The sequence below is a fragment of the Pagrus pagrus genome (genome assembly GCF_965226575.1).
Source record: "Pagrus pagrus genome assembly, chromosome: 21".
NCBI lineage: Eukaryota > Metazoa > Chordata > Actinopteri > Spariformes > Sparidae > Pagrus > Pagrus pagrus.
Window position 1 is genome coordinate 10,320,941 of NC_140208.1, and position 17,796 is coordinate 10,338,736.

At 40.0% G+C, this 17,796-nt stretch overlaps 3 protein-coding genes across 3 annotated transcripts; 2 read left to right on the forward strand and 1 right to left on the reverse strand.

Moving 5' to 3' along the window:
* Positions 1–35: 35 nt before the first annotated feature.
* On the reverse strand, positions 36–10,931 carry LOC311250190 (sphingomyelin synthase-related protein 1-like). Its single transcript, XM_084341766.1, has 16 exons — positions 10,763–10,931; positions 9,312–9,887; positions 8,128–8,223; positions 7,918–8,035; positions 7,654–7,804; positions 6,557–6,860; positions 6,474–6,488; positions 4,316–4,479; positions 3,065–3,136; positions 2,888–2,937; positions 2,570–2,722; positions 2,436–2,488; positions 2,113–2,340; positions 1,428–1,578; positions 989–1,046; positions 36–889 (listed from the first exon to the last, which is right to left on the reverse strand). Exons 2-16 carry the CDS (start codon positions 9,866–9,868, stop codon positions 798–800), a joined length of 2,262 nt encoding a protein of 753 aa, XP_084197892.1. The 5' UTR covers positions 9,869–9,887; positions 10,763–10,931; the 3' UTR covers positions 36–797.
* A 407-nt stretch (positions 10,932–11,338) lies between these two features.
* Positions 11,339–12,234, forward strand: LOC311250191 (dual specificity protein phosphatase 13A-like; the record flags this gene model as incomplete). Its single annotated transcript, XM_084341767.1, has 3 exons — positions 11,339–11,469; positions 11,549–11,766; positions 11,903–12,234. The coding sequence occupies 3 exons, from the start codon at positions 11,339–11,341 to the stop codon at positions 12,094–12,096; spliced, it is 543 nt and encodes a 180-aa protein (XP_084197893.1). The 3' UTR covers positions 12,097–12,234.
* A 1,978-nt stretch (positions 12,235–14,212) lies between these two features.
* LOC311250229 (dual specificity protein phosphatase 13A-like) lies at positions 14,213–17,525 on the forward strand. The gene is made up of 3 exons (XM_084341809.1): positions 14,213–14,439; positions 14,613–14,830; positions 15,362–17,525. The coding sequence occupies exons 1-3, from the start codon at positions 14,312–14,314 to the stop codon at positions 15,571–15,573; spliced, it is 558 nt and encodes a 185-aa protein (XP_084197935.1). The 5' UTR covers positions 14,213–14,311; the 3' UTR covers positions 15,574–17,525.
* Positions 17,526–17,796: the final 271 nt, after the last annotated feature.

Genomic DNA, 17,796 nt, shown 5'->3' on the forward strand with positions numbered 1-17,796 from the left:
TCATTAATTCATTCAGTTACAGGAGAAGATGAGGGTTGATTTCAGGACTTTATTGCAAAGGTTAGACACACTCCAACACACAAACTGCTTCATAATTAGTGTCACAGTCCTCAAATACGGGAAGAAAAGTGGATGATTCACTCACATATTCTTTCACTCAAGTCACAGAGGAAAAGGAAAATCCATTAAGCATTGTCTTGCAACTTAGAAGCAGGTATTTAAGGTAGCGGAGGTCTCAAACTCATCACACAGCACAATTAAGCCTCTCTAGAAAGATAAGTGCAGGCCAGCCGATATGTCGGCTTCGATCTTTATAAGCGTATTTTGTTGGAAGTATCTTCCAACAAGCAGAACGTCACTACCAAAATACAAATAAAATGTGCAAATGAAACAAAGGAGAAAGAGTTTAAATAAAAGTATATTCTACTGTGCAAAATAACAGCTCAGATTTACATTCTACATTATCACACTGCAGCAAATAACAAGGTGTTGTTTTCTGGAACAATTCCTGAACATGGTGCACCCGAACAAGGGTTTTTTCTATCATGGTGGAGGATAAATTGGCAGAGGGAGTAACTGATTGATAAATACATGTGATTGAAACATGACTAGTTATTGTGACCACAATGAAAGGAGGCTGGTGGAAAGGTTTCCATCATAACAGTGCTCGAGAACTGGGCTTCTTCTTTTGTTTTGGCTTCATCTCTTTAAAACATCTCTTGCTGTCTGACCACACAGGAACGCTCATATTCAGCTCATATTCCTATTCTTCTAATGAGTCAGAGCAGAGCAGAACCTCATGCCTCCAACTCCAGGCCCAGACCAAGTTTGTGACCACCAGCATTGATGTTCTTCCCATCCACCAGTGCAGAGAGGGTTAGCTTCATACCTGAAAAACACAAAATATACTTGTAATTGTTTAAAGTTACTGAAAGAGAGGTCCACTGTGTTTGTAGGTGCTTTCTGTTGTTTATTAGACGGCTCTTACCAGGCCGCAGGGTCTGGGTGTATCCAATTCCTACCAAGCTGGCATTATTCACCTTAGCCTGGAGAAAAAGCATAAAGCAAAAAACAAACAGTCATTTTTTTTGTATTTTTTTTTTTACTTTACTACCATGAAACGCAACCTCGCAACCTTCTTTGCCCGAGGCTGGTGCTGTGTGTAAATTGATATCATGGCGGTAAGAATGAAAAACTCCTCGAAGCTTACGGCTAACTGCGAAAAACGAGCCAACGTGATGCTGCAGTGAAACTCGGTGTTCCTAAGGCTATCTTATGTAGTCTAGTCAAACAACGAGGAACAGTCATGTCTGCTGGTGATGGAAGCTAAATTTCACTGAACTGTTACAACACATTTTTGAGATACTTGCTGACAAACACAAGGGGAAACACAACTTCCTTGGGGGATGGTGAGAAAAGACACTTACTGATATGGCGGCACTGGAGTCTAACTGGTATTTGGCAGCAATTCCAAAGCGAGTGCCGTTGCTGCCCGCTGTCCAGGCAAGATTCACAGCAGTCTCCAGTTCGTCGTTGACCTTCTGGTAAATGGATCCACCGAACTCTGCACCATCATTTCTGAAAGAGGGACAAAGCAAATGAGCGACATAAATAACAAATTATCAACAGATCCATGAGTTCTTTGGAAAGCCATTTATGTTACGTCTACAGCACTGGTTCACAACCTAAGGGTCCTGACCCTGACCACTAGGGGTCGCCAAAGCTTTACATGGGGTCTTGGGCCCTGCTTGATTTTAAAGGGTGTTTTGTTTTTTTTAACTTACTTACATTTCAGCATGTCATTCATTTTTGTGGCTAGATTACTAAAGAACAAAATTAAAGTCGAGATTAATATTTTAGATCTAAAATTTAAAGGACATTTCACAGGATAAGGGCACAGTGAAGAGCTGAACAAAAGCCACGGTCACAAAGTCTCTGCTGAACAGCCTCGTCATGCATTAACAGCTAAAACAATACTAGAGCCAACAGAAAAATGTCCAAATGTCAGAGATCAGAAAACACTGAATTTGTCCAAAAAGCCACTTGCCACTGCTCTGCAGCTACGTTACTCATCCTGCTTGGTTTAAACAGTTAATGATCCTGAAGACGTACACATTGGTGTGAAGCTGGAAATCCCCGGTCTTGTAACCGACTGCAAAGTTGCTCTGGGTCATCTTGGACTTAGCTGTGTCAAAGGTCATCTGGTAACCAGCCAGCCAGCCCTCGTAGCCGGCCACAGCTGCTCCATGGATAGTAGGGCCGGCGAAATCTAAATCTACATCGACACCGGCATTAAGGTACTCCCTTTTATAAGCCGTCTTGACCTTGCCGCTCTTCTTGCTGTGAAATATAAAAAGAAGATACAGTGAAGACAGAAGATTGTTCTCTATGCAACAATTGCAAGTCATGATTTTAATATATAAACTGAAGGTTACCCAGTGTTTGGTGAAAATGTGGTGTCAAACGTAAGTTTCAGCCCTTTGGTGATCTGAGGAAAATTAGTTAGTTAGTTAGTTTAGGACTGTTATTTCAGCATGATGATCAGCTATATAGCAGAGTTTCAATTTACCTGATCCTCAACACAAATTTCTGTTCCAAGCGTGTTTTCCGTGGTCCACTTCTCTGTGAACGTCAGCCCGTACTCGGACCACTTGTACTTGGTTTCCAGGGCTCCGGTGACCTTGCTGGTGTCTACGTTGGACGAGCCAGACGTTTTGAACTCCTGAAGTGAATAAAGGGGAAATTAATCGTACCTGCAAACAATACAATGGGTTGGAGAAGTTCATCCACTAAAGAACACTACAGGTAAATGAGATGGAGTAAATACAATAAAAAGGTAGATCTGAATGTTGATATTATGTATATTCATAATAACAGCTAAACTCACCACTCCACTTGAAGACTTTGTCTTCACATCAAGCTTAACCAGTCCAAAACCTGAAAGGAAAATGACAGTGAGGGACTACTTTCTGGGCTTGGTAGCACATTTCAAACAGCCAGCCTGTCCTCTGAGAGGCAATAAATACACACTTATAAAACTGCCTTTTATCTTGCTTCCAGTTACCATATCCCTTATTGAAGATGTCCTTTGCTGATTTCCCGAGGTCTGCATATGCTGGAGGAACTGCCATTTTGCCTGTCAGAAAAAAAAGGACATTTTCATGCTTCCAGAGGAACATAAATGCACTTCTTGACTAAAACTACACATTAGGGCTGCAAGATATCGTAAAGAAAAGCAATCACACTGCGATTTTTTGAGAGATATTGCAATGCCAATATGATCACTATTATTGGGAATTATCATTTTTGAGTCACAGCTTTCATTTTTATTTCCGTCACCCCAGCCACAGTCTGTTCACCAGTCTGTAAAATTACTAATAAATTACATATGAGCCGTGATTTTCACGTAAAAAAACAAAAAACTATTAAAATCAAAATGTTGGGGTCTGCACCAAAGAAACATGTTTTGCTGCATCTAGAGAACAACATTTTTAGGTCAGGGCATCTCTGCAGGTCTGTAATACCACAGTAAATGCTGTTTTTTTCAATGCTATTTGGTAATGGCACTAATTCTGCAGTCCTTCTTTGCATGTGTACAGAAAAGTGAGAAAATACGTGTCTGTAAACTGGTGAAGCCTTTGAAAGGGCAGGACTTTTACAGTTCAACTACAACCATGGTTACATCATTCAAAATAATGATGAAAAAATAATGGAGACAGTATTTCCTCACTACAATTGTCTCATTGCAGTGTGAAGAACACTTCCCTTCCTCTACTGATTAGTTATTAAGTGCAGTCCCTGGCCTTAAAGCACTTATACTGTCAGACACCTGCAGCTCTTGAGTCATACGGTCTCCATTACTCTCAGATTCTCTTGTCACGTCTCGTCAATGTCAAGGTTATACTGGAGGCTAGTCTGCTTACAGTAAGGAACAGTAAAGCCCCATTTAATGCGTCTTTTTCCTTAAAATATAAGTATATTTCGGTATGAATAAAATTTTTAAAGCGACTGTTTATAGAATAACATTTCGGATAAAAAGAGGAATAAAATGGAAACTTTAATTCTAGGGATTTCTGTTAATTAGATGCATACGCACTAGATTATAGCTAATTTATAATTTTTTACTTCACAATCAGGTGTGAATGATGCTAATGGTGAAATTTTACACTGTCACCGGTATTATGAAGGAGTTTGGACACATGAGGGTGGTAGGGGGCGTTTTCTAGCTAGCAAACGGGACGTTTGATCCATCCTGCCGATATTAAAACAAAATACAACGAAAGCGACATGTGTAATTAAACGGCCAATTACTCACCGAGTATCGCTGCTGTTGGCGTTGTTAGTGTCAACTTGTGAGAGAGGAAAAGCGGCAGGAAAAGCAGCAAGAACCGGTGTAGGACGATATGGAGGAGACACCGCAACAAACACCCTCCTGACCTCGGCGCCGAAGGACCCCAAATACAGCTGTTTATTTTGTGCCTGTGTGAAATTGTAACAAGATGACAGTTTTGTAATCCTCCGTCAATTATTATTTATTTCTCGTTTTGCGGTTTGGTGACAGCAAATGCAATTCATGGCATCTGCGAAAGTCAATATTTTTCATGCCAAATGTGTGCTAATAGCAAACAGGCAGATGGGAGACCTCTAAATCACCATGGTAAGCTAATGTTAGCTAAACGTTTTACTTAGCTTCTACTTCTCACCATGAATAAACAAAATATGACAATGCCAGGGAAATATTAAAATATAGAAGATTTAAGTTGGATATATCATTCATGTATACCAATTAAAAAACCATATTACTAGTATATATTTATTATTATAACACTTCAAAGTATATAATACTTTTTTCATATTTTTGATTGATCAGTTATACTGTCAAACTTGGCCATATTGAGCCTGGTGTCAGCCCAGTTTTTTCTTTTGTGACTTAAATTATTAAACTATTACAAAGAAAACCAGGCCATCTGTGTTTGTTAAGAACAAAATATAAATAATATATATATAACACTGATATGAATAAGTATAAATTAAATGTATGAACAATTTTAATTGCTAACATCAATTATCACTTGTACGACACACTTATATCCATTGATTTAAATACACCACAACCTGAGCTTTCAACAATCTTCAACACATTTATTATTTGGTTGTGCAGTGAGCGGGGAGAAAAAACAACATATCCGGTCTTTGATTTCAGCTCTTTAATGATGGAGATGATTCAACGAGACATGAAACATGAAAGTAATGTGGCTTTGCAGGGACATGTGAACACGACAGCATCGTTCCTTAATGACAGGATGTGTCGTCTACTGTCAATTCCATTTAGACTTATCGTATTTCTAACATGCCGTAATGACCGAATCAATTACAGCTGGCAAGTTTCACTCAATGGAATGTAGAGGCCAATCTGAAATCAACATTACACATTAAAAAGCACATTGTGTTTCAAAGAAATACATAGTTAAGAGCAACTGTAAACATATTTTTTTCATGTGCATGTTGCTGTAACACTGTATATGAAATATAAAAATACCTATTGACATTTACAAAAGCAAATAAATTAATATAAACAAATACATACAAATTCAAGGGTCCTTTTTAAGAACTATTACTACAAGTTAATGTTGAAGGATTATTGTTAGGGAGAGCTCAAATCCTACACAAGTCTGGTCATGATTTAAAAAAAAAAAAGAAAGCACTATACAACTATCCCAACAGTAAACATGAAAGATTTTGAACATTTCTACATAGAGAAACCTATCGTAACACTCAAGGTAATTGGCAAATGGAATTATATTTAAGACAACTGGAAAAAAAATATCTTTGATTCCATGTTTTTTTTTTGGCTGAATGCATCTTTTCTAGGTCTGGTGGGGAAAAGGCATCAACAAAGATGAGCTGTACTTCTTCAAGCAGCCATGAATTACTCTGTCAACATGAAGTAACACTGTCAAAATGTTAGTGTCGTCTCAAGGAATGAAAAAGAAGATCCATCCAACAAGAATGTATGAAATGTAGATCTTTACCTATTGCTTTAACCGTGGTTGTTAGTGTTATGTTCTGATAAATTACAAAGCGGGAGGTAAGACAAAAATTTCACTCAAGAATGTGCATTCAAACATTGACATGATTAGGTACTGAAATTGTACAGCAACTGCTGTGAAGGATTAGTTCAGACTGCTGCTGCCCGAGTGTTATTGATGTGGCTTCTAACCAAATACTGTAACAGAAGACTGTTTTTAAGTTGTGAGGTACTGAAAAATGCTTCATAAAATGACATCTTTTAAGAGGAAAAATAAGCAGCTAATAAAAGAGACATCTCCACTGTGTTCACTTTTTCAAACGAATGTAGGGTTCTGGGGATATTGTTTAAACCACCGATGGTTACAGGAAGTATGGCTCTGTGTATCCCATCAGGTGTAAGGAGGATGACATCAGTTGTCTTTGTTGATGAAGATACCACACACCGCCTCAGTTGGCAACTTGACAAAGCAGACAGAGAAACAACACAAGCTAAGAAGTGTCTGACAGCGACGCTGACGCTGCTCACTATCCAATCAGCCTCCTCATCATAGTGGGTCTAGAGAAGGGCCAGCAGTACTCGTTGGGGACTGGCCCGTTGACGTTACACTCGAAGAAGGAGAACATGGGGAACCAGATGCGAGCTCGTCGGCTCTGCTGGTAGGCCCGGGTGTTGGCCAGAGTGTGGTAGTACAGGAAGAGTCTGGTGGTGATGTAGAACGCTATGAACACGTCAATGGAGTAGTGTTCGTGTGCTGCCAGGATGAAGAAGATGCCAAAGAGGTTCAGGACCCAGGACAGCGTGTGGATGAAGTTCCAACTTCGAGGAGTGTCTGTTTGTGAAAGAAGAAGAAAAAACAGTTGAGGACACATTCCTGTTTTTCCTTGTTGGAATTTGACTACAGATATATCATATCATAGATGAGACAAATAAGGAGATCACAGTGAGGAAGGCTCATTGTTATTTCATTTGTAATACCAGTGAAGGACACTGGATGGCAACAAAGGGGCAATGTTGAAACATAGATGCACTGTTTCTTCCTCTATCAGTGTCTTCCTCATGATTTATGACTTTAACCCTCTGATGTCACAGTTTTTAATAACCGCTCATAATTTCTCTTGATTTTCATGAATGAATGTGGACAAATCCGGCAACCACTGTGTCATTTAAAGCAAACTAAACTGGCGATAGACAAGTTTTCTGCCTCAACGTACCATAATGAAGTCAATGTTGATTCTACAGTGTAATGGATATAGAGTAATGAAACCATCAGTGTTTACATTGGTTCCCTATTAACCTCACTATCAGCATACAATTATGATGCCACCTGCCAATTCTGACTATTGACTTTGTGCTTGACTGCTGATTAAAATATATCTACCACACTCAGGCAGAAATGTTTACAGACATACTGTGGTGTAAACATACTGGTAACATTTTAGTTTAACTTACATTTTGTTTAGTCACGTTCACTGACTTCCTTCCTCACTCTCTGACACAACATCTGATGTTTGCTCGTTATAGCAACAGTCAATTTCTGGGTTTAAACATTGTTGGAAATATTCGGGACAATCCAAGTACACAATTAAACAAAATATCTAACAAAGGTCTTTGACACTACTCACACTCTGTGACAAAGAAGTTGAGCATGGTGAGGACCACCGTGTGGCCGCTGAACATGTAGTCACCACATGTGTGCACTCCTGTAAGGGTCATCCCAAAACCGCTCCAGATGGCCACAGCTCGCTGCAGTTTGGCCCACATGTCACCGTACATCTAGACAGAGAGAAGAAATTAAACTGTCAGCACTGTGATCTTTCAAAAAGAGGTAGATATGTTGCATTTGAGGATTTATATATATATTTTTTTAAAAAAGCATTCTGCGTTACCTTTCCTGAACATTGCAGGTGCTGTCCCGGCACAGACAGGGAGGTGACAAACATGGTGATGCAGCGCAGCATGAAGACCGTCCCCATGAGGCTGCACAAACGGCGCAAAAGGATGGACCTACAAGTAGCAAAAAACAGTCAACCCATGTCTTCTAGTATCCTTGAGCTCTGCACAAACTGCACTGATGTGAAAGACTGTCAGGACTCTACCTGTGTTTGTGGAGCAGCAGAACCAGCAACCAGATATTACAGAGGATCACACCACATGCTTCCGCCATGGCAAAGGCCCATGGTATTCTAGGCACACTGTGGGAAAGGGAGAGAAAGAGAGGGATTAGTGTTGAAATCCTGATTAGTTGTTCCAACTATGTTGGCGATCTATTTCATTTCATTTATCAATAAAAATCTCAAAACACTCTCTGGTTCAGTTTGTGTGTGAAATGTGAGGATTTTCTGCTTTTAAATTCAACACCAACTATTTTGATAATCATTAATCGGTTTGAGTAATTTTTCCTTTACTCCCCTAAGACTGTGAACTGAATATCTTTTGGTTGTGCAAGAAAACAAGACATTTGAGGACACCATCTTGGTTTGTGGCTTTGGGAAACTTTTAACATTTTGCACCCTTTTCTGACATTTTATGGGCAAAACAACTAATTAATTAATCAAGAAAATAATTGGCAGATGAATCGACAAATGAAAATAATCATTAGTTACAGCCCTTTATATTATTAAACGTTAATTATCTTTGCACTTTGGACTGATGGTTGACAAAACAAGCAGTTTTCTGCTTTTTCACATTTTACAAACTAATGTATTGATTGAGAAAAACAGAGATTATTGAACAATTAAGTCATTAGTTAAATTATTAATTTAAAATTTACTTGTAACATCTTTTGGGTTAAAAGACAACAGTTAGGGATACGATATTTTATTATACTTATAAATAAGTTCTAATATCTATGTTCAAAGTTTATAATGTCATGACTGATTTTAAATAGCAAAATACAGACATAAACACTAACATCATTACCTTGAATATCCCTGAAATCAACTTTCCCCCCAAAAAACTAAGACATTCAATGAAAAACGGACTGCTGGTCATAAACAACGGGTCACACGACAAAGTAGGTCACTTTAAAAAAAAACACTCAAAGACCTCTTTGAACCACGGCTATCCCATCAGGAATACGTGAGGACAATAATAGAAACATGCTTCACGGAAGTAGGGCAATTATGGTGTCCACCATCTGGTGTGATATTCTGACAGTTGGTAAAAATATATATTTTTATTTCCCTCTTTGGAATTTCACAGCTGAATGTTTTGTTTGTTGGAGGCTACCCACATCGCCCCAGGTCTGAAAAAGAAAGCTTAACAGTTGTCATACACCCACCTGTCGAGGAAAATATCTGGCAGTGGAGGGTATGTGCGCATGTCAGGCACCCTCTCGTGCACTATGACCATGACGAAGGATGTGAACCCAAACACGAACACCACATAGATAGAGCTAAGCACTGTCTTCCAGTATTCAGGATCCAGGCGCCTCGTCTGCTGCTTGTACTTCCCATTAGTGTACTGATGATACTCCTCTCCCACCGGTGCTGTGTCAGTGCTATCACAGTCCCTGCCAGAGTCTCCATTACACAGCCAGTCCAAACTCCCCCCAGAGCCCGTAGGAGAGTGACCATCATAGGGAAGACCCAACTCCTCCAACACGTCTATGTTCTGTTTCTGGAGTTTGCGGATGGACACCATCAGACGCTTGATGTCCCCCAGAACCTTGAGCTCCAAGGGAGGTGAGCGTAGGTCGTACTCGCTGAGGGCGAGCAGACTGGTGCCGTCCAGTCGGTGCTTGTTGCACAGCAGGTCCACATAGTCGCAGAAGCCCTCTTCCTTCAGCCACTTGGCAACGTGTTTGGGCGTCCAGCGGCGGACACTCAGTTGTGTCATCTCCTCCTCACTCTGACGGCTGAAGAAAAGGACAACAAAACTTGTTAAGTGCGACTCAAACAGCTGAACCCTCCTTTTCTATCAAAACCAGTTCCTTACTGACGTCCTCACCAACAAATAAAGGATGGTAAAGAGAAGTAGGCACTATCTTTTCCACTGAATCAGCAATAATAACTCCAAACAAGCCATGCAAGACTGCCACATAGACAGAAAATAACTTGATGTACAAATTTAAAACTATCCCTGAGCTCCACAGGCAAGTTGGGACATCCACAACTTGAGCAAATATTTGAGGCAAGTCACTGGAAAGAGTTTGCTATGATAAGTTTGCACAATGGAAAACACACCCTTGAGATTTAGGTGAAAGAGCAGACATTCCCCAGGCCAGACAGAGACTTCAAGACTGTAGAGATAGTTATGGACAGTGACTCATTGGTCATTACCCCCCGTCTTATCCTTTAAGCTCATCTTCAGTGTCCCTAAAGTGTGTTATCAATACAGACAAGACATCTATACAGTGTTAGCATTTATACCTGGTTTATCTTGTGCCCCAACAAATACCAAACAAACAACTCATCAAGGACGGTCAGAAACTTTGCCCAGTAAAAACCATCCACCTGCACTAACCCACACCACTAGCTATCAAAAAGGTGGGGCCAGGAGCTAATCGTACCCACTTATTTCATTATCTTGTGAGACAGAAAGACAACCTGGTGATTCATTATGCATACAACTACAAGCATGACAGATGTAGACACGAAACCAAGCGAAAGCATCCTGTCCTCTATCACAACAACCCCTACCCAGCAGGCTAATTCAGCTCCAGCTAACGTTAGCTTGCTAGCAAAGCTACTTGCTAGCTTAATCAATGCGTGCGCCTTTACGCTCACTCACCCGGACCGAGGTGTAAGAGAAGACGATACGGCAGCTTGTTTATTCAGCTAACTAGCTAAACGGCATCTTACAAGAACCTGGAGAAAACGTGTTAGCGTTTGCAGCAATAAAACGTGCGCGTTGGAAATCATTTCGCCCTCCTGGCTTCGCGCTGGTTAGCATCACTGTTGACAACAGAAGGTGGTAATGGACAGAATAGCTGCGCACGTTAGATTCAGCTGGCACGAGGTGTGCTCTAGCTGGACAACAGTGGCATCTACTGGTGGAAAGAGGGTACTGCAGTGTGGTAAAATCTACAGTATTGTGATTTTTTTAGGATAAAAATCAAGTCATTCTTTGGTTGAAGGCCACAAATAGCAGTTGCACATGAAATGCACTTCAAAAAATATTCAGAGGTGAGAGGCTGACCAGCATTGAGAATATGGGTCACTGATTTAATTTTAGACCAGGGACACCTGTCCTTGTCAGTACCAACATGGTTGTAGTAAAGCCTCAACAGAGTTTGGAGATAAATGAGAGAAGTAAATATACACACAGGTAGTTCCAGAGTATAGTATAATACTCTCATAGTCAACTATGAACAATCTACAGGACTTTAATGTCCCCACCACTCCCTCTGTGAAAGACTTGGTGAAGGTGTTGTATGGAGGGAAAAGGTTTGGTAACCATGCAGATGAAGTTTGGCCTAACCTTTTCATTGGCGACATGTAAGTCTCTCACAGCTCGTGAAATAAATATCACACTTTGATTCTTTCTTGTTTAAATTCTCGCTTCCTTGCTGCACAGGTCGGTGGCCAATGATCGCTACAGCCTGTGGAAGCTGGGAATCACTCATGTTGTGAATGCAGCTCATGGGAGGATGCACTGTCAGGGGAGTCATGACTTCTATGGCTCCACTGTGGATTATTATGGAGTGCCTGCTGATGACTCACCGTCCTTTGACCTCTCTCGCTATTTCTTCCCCTCTGCTGAGCATATTCAGAGTGCACTTGACACAGCTGGCGGTAAATACCCATCGTGTTGCTTCATTGTCACTCAGACTGTGCAGGCCTCTCTGCATGCCACTCATCTTGTCCAGAGTAAAATGTCAGTATCAGCTCATGCTCTTACACTGATTGTAATCCTCTTCTTCTCGACCAGCTCGGGTTTTCGTCCACTGTGCGGTTGGAGTGAGCAGGTCTGCCTCCCTCGTCCTGGCCTACCTAATGATCCGCCACCACTACACCCTACTAGAGGCCGTCATTAAGGTCAAAGAGCGCAGGTGGATCTTCCCGAACAGAGGATTCCTCAAACAGCTTCGTGCTTTGGATATGAAACTACGCAAGACATCATGAGCGACCCTCTTCCTCGTAATAAATGAAGGATTCAGCATCTGCCAGTGGAGGGAGATACTGTTCTTTGTCTTAAAACAGTTTGTTTCCAGAGTGAATCAGATGTATTTTCATTGACTCTGGCGCTGTGTTTGATGTGACTCACGCTGCCTGCTCACAAGATATTGACCCTTATATTAATATTAATAGGAGATCAGAGTAATCTGCTCAGCCTTAGGCAGAATCCACTTTTATTCTGAATATTAGACAAAGTGACTAATTTAACCTTTGTATTATGTTGAAGATTAATTTACAACACACTGGTGCCACTTTAACTGAGAATATGATGCTTAACTCTCAGATTTTTAACTTTCTTTAGTTACTTACTGCTGTATTTGTTTGTGGTAGGTCTCCTGGTGCCTTTTTTATTTTAAACCTTGTAATTTAGCATTCATAAGCAGCATATGAACAGTCAATAGACGTTTTATAACGCAGTTTAATTAAGCTGTAAACAGAGTTAAGGACATTTTAAAGAACCGTTTAATTGTTTCCTGTTTTATTTTGTAGAATTCATCCTCGTGTGTCTTGCTGTGACTTTCCACTTCCTGTCTTTGTCTTTTTCTCAAACTTTTTCTGCTCACCTGTGTTTCATATATAAAATATTCCCTCTGTGTTTCTCTCGTACTCTTTGTCAGTTCGTCTGTTTTCCAATTCGTCTGCATCTTGTGTGTCCTCACACATCACATTCTGGTTTGTTCTTGGTTTCTCTTTTACCTGCCTTTAGTGTCGCCTACATTTAGATTTAGATTGCAGCTTTGTAATAAAGCTCATCTATTGTTTCTAAACCTGCACTGTGTTCTTGCCTTTCTGCCAAACCCTACATCTTCTCTAAAATGTCTGTGTTGAGTTGCACTTTGGTAAACTTGGTACTCATGACCTCAGTATTTCTAAAATCATAGCTACAACTAATTTTTCCATCTTGTCTATCAGAAGTAGCGAAGCAACGCAATCGCCAGAATAAATGTTGGCATCGTACGTTTCGGCCAATATGTTGAAACTTCAGATTTCTTTACGGTTCAGGCACAAGAAACACACACACAAAAAAAAACATCTATTGGCTCAAAATACCTGGTTTTGTTGACCCGAACGCTGCAAAATCTCCTTAAAAATATCCGGTTTTGTTGCCACAAAGATGGGAAGCGAACGCAGCCGTCTCACCTAGCTTTCACACCTCTATCCCCATGTCCTCCTGATAAGAAATCTTATATACATGTAATCTGAACATAATATGATACGTATTGTAGAAACATACTATTTTAACATATCTGTGCTTACAGTATCAACCACACAGAAACTACACTTCATCAAACGCCACCTGCGTCTGGATCTTATTTCCAAAGTATTACGTGACGTTTCATCAGGTAGGATTGTTCCCGCCACATACACATACTGTAGATCGATGAGCAGAAGCAGCACTTTAAATAATCAATCAATAACTGTCTTCGGGGTCAAAATGCCCCGGAGACCTTTATTGACTGATTTTGTGTACAACATCAGCACTGACTTGTTACATTTTACATGCACATTCATGACCCTGAATGAAGAAAAGTCATTACATTTCATGCCTTGAAAAAAAAGAGGTTAATTATGTTTTTTTCTTCCATTTAAAAGGCGAGAAGGGTGAAATTGACCTGCGACATAATAGGAGAGTAAAAAGAGACATTTGCAGCAGCGTGAGGGCTGTTTGATGTCGTGTGCAGCCGACGGCAAAGCTTTAATTTTTACCCTCTTCAGCCAATTTGCTTTCACAAGATATTTATGTCGGAGCAGTAAACTAGCTGCATGAAGCTGTTAGTGTTTCCATTCCATAAATGCAGCGTTACTCGAGACTCTCTGTCATCCGGTATGGGCAATGCACTTAAACATTTTGTCCTTAATTACATCCAATTATCACTGCTTTATGGCATGATTCATCTCTGTTTGAGGCTTATTAAATTAGAGTCCCACAGCGGTGTGAAGAGCAGAGCGCCGGGTCTGCACTGTTTGTTGTTCTGCCCTCCGCACGAGTAAGACTACACGCTAGGTTAAGCACTAAATTGGGTAACCGTCCAGTGACAGCAGATAAACACCTGCTCGTACAGATCACCCTGAGCCGGAGCTGACGGGAACTGCTTTACTACAACAAACATTTGGACCAGTAATCGATCCAAGATCCGCCGGATTTTTTTGGACTTTAAAAATGTCATCCCTGAAAGACAAGAGGAAAGAATATCTGACCGTGAAGGATCTGCAGAGGGTTTTGGACTCATGTAAACTACAACTCAACGATTTTGACGAGGTCTGGCCGAAGATATACATAGGGAATGTGTACGTATACTTTTTATTTCAACCTTAAACCTTTGCCTTTGAAGGAAATGTGAAACTTCCAGTATTAACAGTCTGCATCTGTTCCAAACGATGGTGTTGGTGTGGCTTGAAACATGTGCTGTGATGCTTGGATTTCATGTCTTGAACCTCTTTCTGTCTCTTTGTCTTGCTAGGGCAGTAGCCCAAAACAAGGCAGCCTTGCAGAATTTAGGTATAACTCATGTTTTAAACGCTGCACACTCCAAGCGAGGCAGCAAAGGGAACCAAAGCTTTTATGGCAACAGCTTTGTGTATTGTGGCATTCCAGCAGAAGACTCGACGCACTTTGATCTGGATGTTTACTTCAAGCCTGCAGCTGATTTCATTCATAAAGCTCTGAAGTCACCTGATGGTAAGACTCCTCGAGGTGTCTTTTTTCGTACGAATCATCATATTTCTGCTTTAATGATATAATTCAGAGTAATCTGCTGCAAAAATATGGTGGTTTTTACATCCCTGCACATCTTTTATTTCACTCCTTAAATCCCTAATAAACCCAGCTACTCAAACTCTCCCATCATGCCGTCCTTTCAATGTCACCACTAACTTGTAATGGTGTGTAAGTGTATTTTCAGCCAGCAGTAATAATAAGGGTCTTACCTTGCAGAATTTAAGTCTAAAATGTGACCAGGGCTCCTTTCAAAGAAGCTATCAAGCAGAGGACGAGTTGGGATTAAAGAGACAGTCGGGCCCGGCCTGCAAAGGGGACCTTAAATGAACAAAGGCGATGAATTGTGGGGACTATTTTTAGCTCACAGCAGGAAAAAAGAAAGGCCACAGCGTGAGACGGGCAGCCATGTATGATATTAATAAGACTGAGGCCTCTCTCGCTAATCCTTCCTTCACATGCCCCCCTTCCCCTTCATCTCGTCCTGTTCTTCAGGGAAAGTTCTGGTGCACTGCATCATGGGAATGAGCCGCTCATCGACTTTGGTGGCAGCCTACCTCATGATCTACCGTCACCTCCCGCTCAAAAAGGCTTTGCAGACATTGATCCGGAAGAGAGCCATCTACCCCAACAGGAATTTCCTGGCGTTGCTGTTGGATCTGGATCTTCAGCTGATGAGGAAAAAGAAAACATGTCAGATCCTGTAAATCGAAAGAAGTGGTTTCTGAAGGATGATGGATTGTCATGAGTTTCGGTTCACCTGATGAATGATTTTTTTTGTCGGACTCAGCTCAGCTTTAGGTTATTCTAAGTAATCTAATAGCATGTTACACCAACCATGTTAACATGCTGAGTATAGCTACAAATGATAACATGCAAACGCAATAAACATAACATGCTGTAAACGTTAGGGCTAGAAATGTAGAATGCTATGCTAACATCCTAAACATTACATGCTGTAGATATTAGAGATGGAAAATAAGCATGTGAATGATAACAAGCTAACTTAGTAAACATTTCATGCTGAACATAGCAAACAAACATGCTTATATTAGCATGCCGACACGTTATTGTAAATGTTGGATGCTAACAGTGTTAACATCCAGTAGGCTAGTTGTTAACACGCACAGAAGCACAATGGCAGTAGGCATGCTAACACGCTAACACATGCTAGCGCTCGGCTCGCTGAAGAGCTGAGCCTAAATACCGCTGCGGCTGACAAAGCTGGATGAAAGCACCAAATATGACGACGCAGAGCAGCTGAGCCTGACATGCTGAGCCTGACATGTTGAGCCAAAGGCGTGCTGTTAATAAAACAGTCACATTTCCTCTGGCGCCACCTTCAGGCCAAGCTTCACCTTTTTAGCTTCAGGAGCTAAGAATGATTTGTCTTAAGTCTTTTGGTAACACTTAACAATAACCGTCATTAATAAATGGTACATTCATAGTTAATTTAACTTCAGTTTAAAGTTATCTGACTGTTAACAAACAATGAAATGCTAAAAAAAAAAACATTTATTAATGAAGCGTTATAAACATTTTTAGCAACTTTACATTAACTATTGCTCTATAAATGGTTTACAAAGCATTTTATTCTTTGTTAGCAGTCAAATAAGTTTAATTAAAGTTTAATTAAAGGTGGAATATGTAAGAACTGAATTCATACTCCACTAGTTCATACTCCGCTAACTGCTGCTAACTGAAGCTGCCATTAGCTGTTTCATATTCTGTTGGTCTTATGAGTTAATGTTTTGGATGTTTTCAACTAAAATTCTTATATATTTCACTTTAAAGTATAAATGTACCATTTATTAATGATGGTTATTAAAAAAGTGTTTCCGTATTTGAATGTTTTTGAAAGGCAGTAACAAAGAAACAAAAAGAGTCAGATCGCAGAACGAATTAAAACCTTTTTGTAATGTGAAGTGAAAACAGGGACAAGACTGAAAAAAAGAAGCGAATGATAAGATGGTTTAGGACTTTTCATGTCTTTGAGTTACGTCTTTACCTCTCATTCTTGTAAGAATGTTTTAATCTTCAGCACCTCACTTTGTATTACAGCAGAATGGACCAAATATCTTATGGAAAATGTTCTACAAAGCATCATTTTCTTTTTTTTGTAAACAGAAAATATAGAAACCTGTTTCTTGAAGTCAACATTCAAAGTCAAAATGGGAATCAATCTACAGCGTGTGTCTCGTTGCCCATCAGTGTTCGCAGTGTGAAACTCCTTTGGTGTGTTTGTCAAACTAGCTGATCAACAATCAAACGCTTCCAGTTTTCTTTTGATTTGAATCTTTTGATTGCCATCTTTAAAAGGAACGTCAGACACAAAAAGGTACGCAGATTTGTTGATTACATAGTAGAGTTTGACAGCAATTATTCCGAACTGTTAGAAATCATTATCTCTCAACTTCACAATATCACACACATGCATTCACGCACACAAACGCACACTCGTGTCTTCATCGGTATCAGCAATAAAACTATAACACCTGCAAATATTCTGTTAGAGAGGCTACACTGATTTATATGGCAGGTTTGTATTGTGATCACAGGTTCAGTGTCAATATAAGGGCTTTTTTTTTAATCTATGATATTTTATTCGGGTACAAGAGAATGAACTTCAAGATAAAAATAAATGTTTGCATTGTTTGTACATGTTTGCATCTTTCTACAGTTGTGTTGTTCTTTTTGACAAACTTGCCAAGACTGAGTATATCCAAATGATACTGTTTAATATTTGACTGTACATTTACAGTCAATTACTGGACACAAGTTGTATTACTTTCACACTAACTGTATCTTTTTTACAGTTGAACAGTGAATTTAACGTATGTAATGGCCATAGATAACTGTAATTTAGCAGCATACTCCTGAGGAAATACAGTATTTAACTGTAACTTTATAGGTAATGAGAATCAGATTAC

Excerpts from the sequence above, each read along its gene's own strand:
- LOC311250190 (XM_084341766.1), bottom strand. The coding sequence starts at position 9,868 with ATGACACAACTGAGTGTCCGCCGCTGGACGCCCAAACACGTTGCCAAG. Across the intron at positions 3,137-4,315 it reads GCCAACAGCAGCGATACTCG|GCAAAATGGCAGTTCCTCCA; the intron begins GTGAGTAATTGG and ends TTTTTCTGACAG. Across the intron at positions 2,489-2,569 it reads AAATTTGTGTTGAGGATCAG|ATCACCAAAGGGCTGAAACT; the intron begins GTAAATTGAAAC and ends AATTTTCCTCAG.
- LOC311250229 (XM_084341809.1), top strand. The coding sequence starts at position 14,312 with ATGTCATCCCTGAAAGACAAGAGGAAAGAATATCTGACCGTGAAGGAT. Across the intron at positions 14,440-14,612 it reads AAGATATACATAGGGAATGT|GGCAGTAGCCCAAAACAAGG; the intron begins GTACGTATACTT and ends TTGTCTTGCTAG. Across the intron at positions 14,831-15,361 it reads AGCTCTGAAGTCACCTGATG|GGAAAGTTCTGGTGCACTGC; the intron begins GTAAGACTCCTC and ends CCTGTTCTTCAG.